The 4,184-nt window shown below is 34.5% G+C and overlaps 1 protein-coding gene across 1 annotated transcript; it reads right to left on the reverse strand.

The window, feature by feature from the left end:
* Positions 1-97: 97 nt before the first annotated feature.
* Positions 98-3,033, reverse strand: LOC107465665 (PITH domain-containing protein At3g04780). The gene is made up of 8 exons (XM_016084634.3): positions 2,861-3,033; positions 2,665-2,751; positions 2,304-2,427; positions 1,408-1,456; positions 1,272-1,329; positions 1,085-1,131; positions 908-985; positions 98-406 (listed from the first exon to the last, which is right to left on the reverse strand). Exons 1-8 carry the CDS (start codon positions 2,897-2,899, stop codon positions 358-360), a joined length of 531 nt encoding a protein of 176 aa, XP_015940120.1. The 5' UTR covers positions 2,900-3,033; the 3' UTR covers positions 98-357.
* Positions 3,034-4,184: the final 1,151 nt, after the last annotated feature.

Genomic DNA, 4,184 nt, shown 5'->3' on the forward strand with positions numbered 1-4,184 from the left:
AGAAGACACCTCTTTTTCGTTCATGTAACATCCCTAAATATTATATTCTAGTGATATATAACTGATTACGATGAAACAATCAATGCAGTTTAGTCCATTCCAGAATTGGTGATGCAACAACGTTTAATCTAACCTCAATTAGTTTTACATATGTCCGGAACATGTAACATTGAAGCCATAGATATCCATGCAGCTGAAATGTCATCTCTTAGCGCATTAATTGACAACCATTCAGTTTTACATGAAATGAGATAGGCGTTGGAAATCATAATCATGCATGGAGCTGGATATAACGTTTCCAACCAAAATTTCAACGGGACGACACAGAGCAAAGTTGAATCTAGTCTTTCCAGCACCTCAATGATCTTCGATCTTCTTCAAGCCCTTCATGTCCGTTGTTTCAACTCTGCATTAGACATAAAAATCGAAAGATTCATGCTTTACATCTTATATAAAACAAAATTCATGCCCTTCAAATGTAATTGACAATTGAAGACAAGGTAAGCAAGAGAAAATTCCCATGAATAAACCGATTTCATTTATTCTTCCAACAAACCCTACTCCGCTCTTTTTCAAACACATATAAGGAATCAGTTCCGACATAGCCATGCTTTAAATGAACATGTGACCCAAAGCAACTGGTTAGATAACATGGCAAATAGAAACACTTAATGAAAGATTGTGTTCCTAAAGCCTTCTTGTTCTTGCTTTTGCTAGAATCTGATTGACAAAATAGAGCGGCATAAATGATTATGCCAACTAAGTCATCATATATCATTTTAACAAGCTTTTATATTAGCATTGATAATTTTGTAGTGTGTGCTCAGAGAAAGGGAACTGAAAAGTTAAAGGGGAGAAGAGAAGAAAAAAGAAGGCTGGAAAGGGCGATCACAAGTTTAAAACTTACGTTGAACCATACAGCATAATCTTCTGAACTTTTGTAATCTCGGAACCAGTCTGGTTGTCCTCAATAAATATTGTCAAGCTGATCAAGCAATCAACCTAATTAACAGCTGATCCACCAGTTTGATGATAACTGTGGAAGATACCTTCCAAAAGGAAAGAATTAAGGAAAACAACTTACCTACGAACATTTTGGAATTTGACATACTTTACAAGTACTGGTTTCCCCTGACATAGTAGAAGTTGTACAAGTATGATGTGAATTTATTACAAAATGCTTACAAAATATACCAAGGAATAGTACTTTGATATATGTTACTCGAGACCTTAGAAGAGGCGCAGTAAGGACAGAGCTACTGATTAATTACCTTAAGATTGTCTGGGGTCAAAACTGCCATGTCGCTTGGTGGATAGTCATTGACATTACTGCCAATAATTAACAATCAGCAACTGATCAAATTACAGTACACATATTTTATTGAAATCAATGAAGCCAACGTTTACCTAAATCCCATGTGCTCCTTGTTAGAGAACAGCTTAACAGTCTTGGGGCCTAAAAGATAACATTGAATTCCAATTATAATCTTGTCGAAGTAAAGAAAATACAATATAAATACATACACGGGCATACACAGACACATAATGATCCTTAGTATCTGAATATTAATAACAACAACAACAACAATAATAATATAAAGCAAATAGCCAATTAACAGGGCAGATATAATTGGAATATGAATTTTGCAACATATAGATCACATCTAAAATCAAAAGAACTGGAGTATGATCATCATATCTAGATCGTATCTAAACCATACACTCACTGCTTGGATACTGTTATTCCATCGAGGAAAGAAGCATTTAAGATAAAATAAACGTCTTCTAAAAAAATTAGAAATGGCTGTTACTGTCAAGTAAATTATTCAGCCATACAAAAAATGAGAGAGGTGATGAAAGTTTATGGATAAACATAAATGGGCAACTAGTTTCCCTTCATATAACAAATGAGAAAAGGCCATGAAGCTGTTTCACAACCATAAACATAAGGGTTTTTCTTAGAGCATCCATAACCCTAATGGTATGGGGAATAATTAAGGAATCATAAAGAGAAATTATAAAACTTTTATGACATCCAATGCATTGGAAAATAAAACTTTAATTTTTTTTTTTAATATAAACTCTCATGTTAATTCTCTAAGTAGTGCCATGTTAACGAAATCCCTAATAGTTAAATGAACAACAAACTATATCATCACTATGAATATTACTGCTGAATAACTCAGCCAAAACAGTTCGACAAAGCAGCTTCAAATTTGAAGCCAACCAAATATATATTCACATAAATATGTTAATAGAACTTCGATTCGAGATGCAAGCTTTTGAAGATTCATGATAAATACCTTCCTCCTCAGGACCCTTGACAAGAATGGAATGGAGTTTAATTACTTGTGTAAATGGAATATACAGCAGAAGCTGCTCATCCGCATCACTGTCCAGATGCAAACCATCATCTTCTCTATACCCCTGTTTGTCAATACAAACATTCAATTACATAAGACACACCTATAACCAACTCAAAACTTTTCTTTAAGAAAAATTGCAGCAATTCCAACAATGAATAAGGGCTTTCAGAAAAGCACAATAACTTGCTACAGAGAAAGATAAAACTAAAAATGAAAACAGGAAACATCAAATTCATACAAGTGAGAATGATTCTATGATTCTACAAACGTAAAATAAATAAATGAATAATTAATAAACCTGTTTGAGAGCATTGGGGAGAGAATGGGTTGAGCTCTGATTGAGGCATTCAACGCCAGACCAGTCTATGAAGTCTAACAGATCAACCTGATCAACACACCAGAAGAAGGTTCACAACTTTGATACGGAAAGGGGAAAAAGAAAAAGAAGAAGACGGAATGAATGGAAGAGAAGATTTGATGAATTGGAATCTTACTTGACCCTTTTGAATTGCACTCGCTGATTCCCCAGACATTGCTGACACAGAGAAGAAGAAGAAGAAGAAAAAAAAGGGAATCGAACGAAGAAAGGAAGAGACTCGCGTAAATGAGAAAGGGAGAATGGAAATATGGAATAAACACCCAGCGTGACTGCGTGGGATTTGGGTGCGCTTTTGTGTCATTGTGTGTGTGAAACGACGACGTTGGACCTCTAATTAGAACACCGGCATAATTATATCATCAAATTACTAATTTCAAAAATGTAAACCTATATAAATGGTTATATCTTAACAAATTATTTTAAAAGATAATTATTTGACCTAATTTTTTTGGTGTTCATTATCTTCATACCTAATTATTAACTAGTAATGTTGCTTTGTGTCTTTTTATGAAGTTTTTACAGAAAAAAAAAACGAAATTGAAATATACTCATAGAATTCGTTTTTTAATTTTTATATGATAGTGGAGAGGATGATTTGTACCTTTGAAACAGGGATACTTTGTTGAGTTGTCATATCTACGTATTGGACACATTTTAGATATTGACATTTATTGACATTTGTCTGATCGGGCCTGCTACACATACAAGCCTACAAGCATACAAGTTGGCCCAGCCCAAACAGAACTCACGCGCATGAAGAGAGATAACATAGCGCGTCAAAATCACGCGCTCAACATTCGAACGGTTACGTATGGCAGACTCTTCCACTTCTTCCACTTCTTCCATTTCTCAAGGCCCTTCCAAAACAACGAAACCCTCCCATTTTCGAGCGAAAATCAAAGTTCAAAATATAGAAATCGTAGTTTGAAAACTGCATCAAAACACCATCAAACTCTCCGTGAAGAATCTGAAGAAAAAACAAAGCAACAATACTCAACGTAAGTCCATTAAGATACTGTATATTTTACTTTTCTTCTACGTCGTTCTTCTAGGATTTACTATTACTCTTGCTTCTTTGTTACACTGTTCTAAGTTCTACGTCGTTCTTCTAAGTTCTACGTCGTTCTACGTTGTTATTCTAAGTTCTCCTGCTATTTTTGTTGATTTTTGGGGGTTTATTGCGTAGATTCAGGGGTGTAAACTGCTTAACCTTGTAATGTGGCTTGATATTGAAGCATGGTTGAGTGATATCTGACTGATATCTATATGGATGTATCTGAATAATATCTATGGGTGTATCTCACTGTAATCAATGGCTGTATCTTATTGATATCTTTGGGTGTATCTGACTCATATACATGGGTGTATCTTACTGTTATCAATGGGTGTATCTTATTGTTATTAATGGGTGTATCTGAGTCATATATATATGGGTGTAT

The sequence above is a fragment of the Arachis duranensis genome, chromosome 9 (assembly GCF_000817695.3).
Source record: "Arachis duranensis cultivar V14167 chromosome 9, aradu.V14167.gnm2.J7QH, whole genome shotgun sequence".
Lineage (NCBI taxonomy): Eukaryota > Viridiplantae > Streptophyta > Magnoliopsida > Fabales > Fabaceae > Arachis > Arachis duranensis.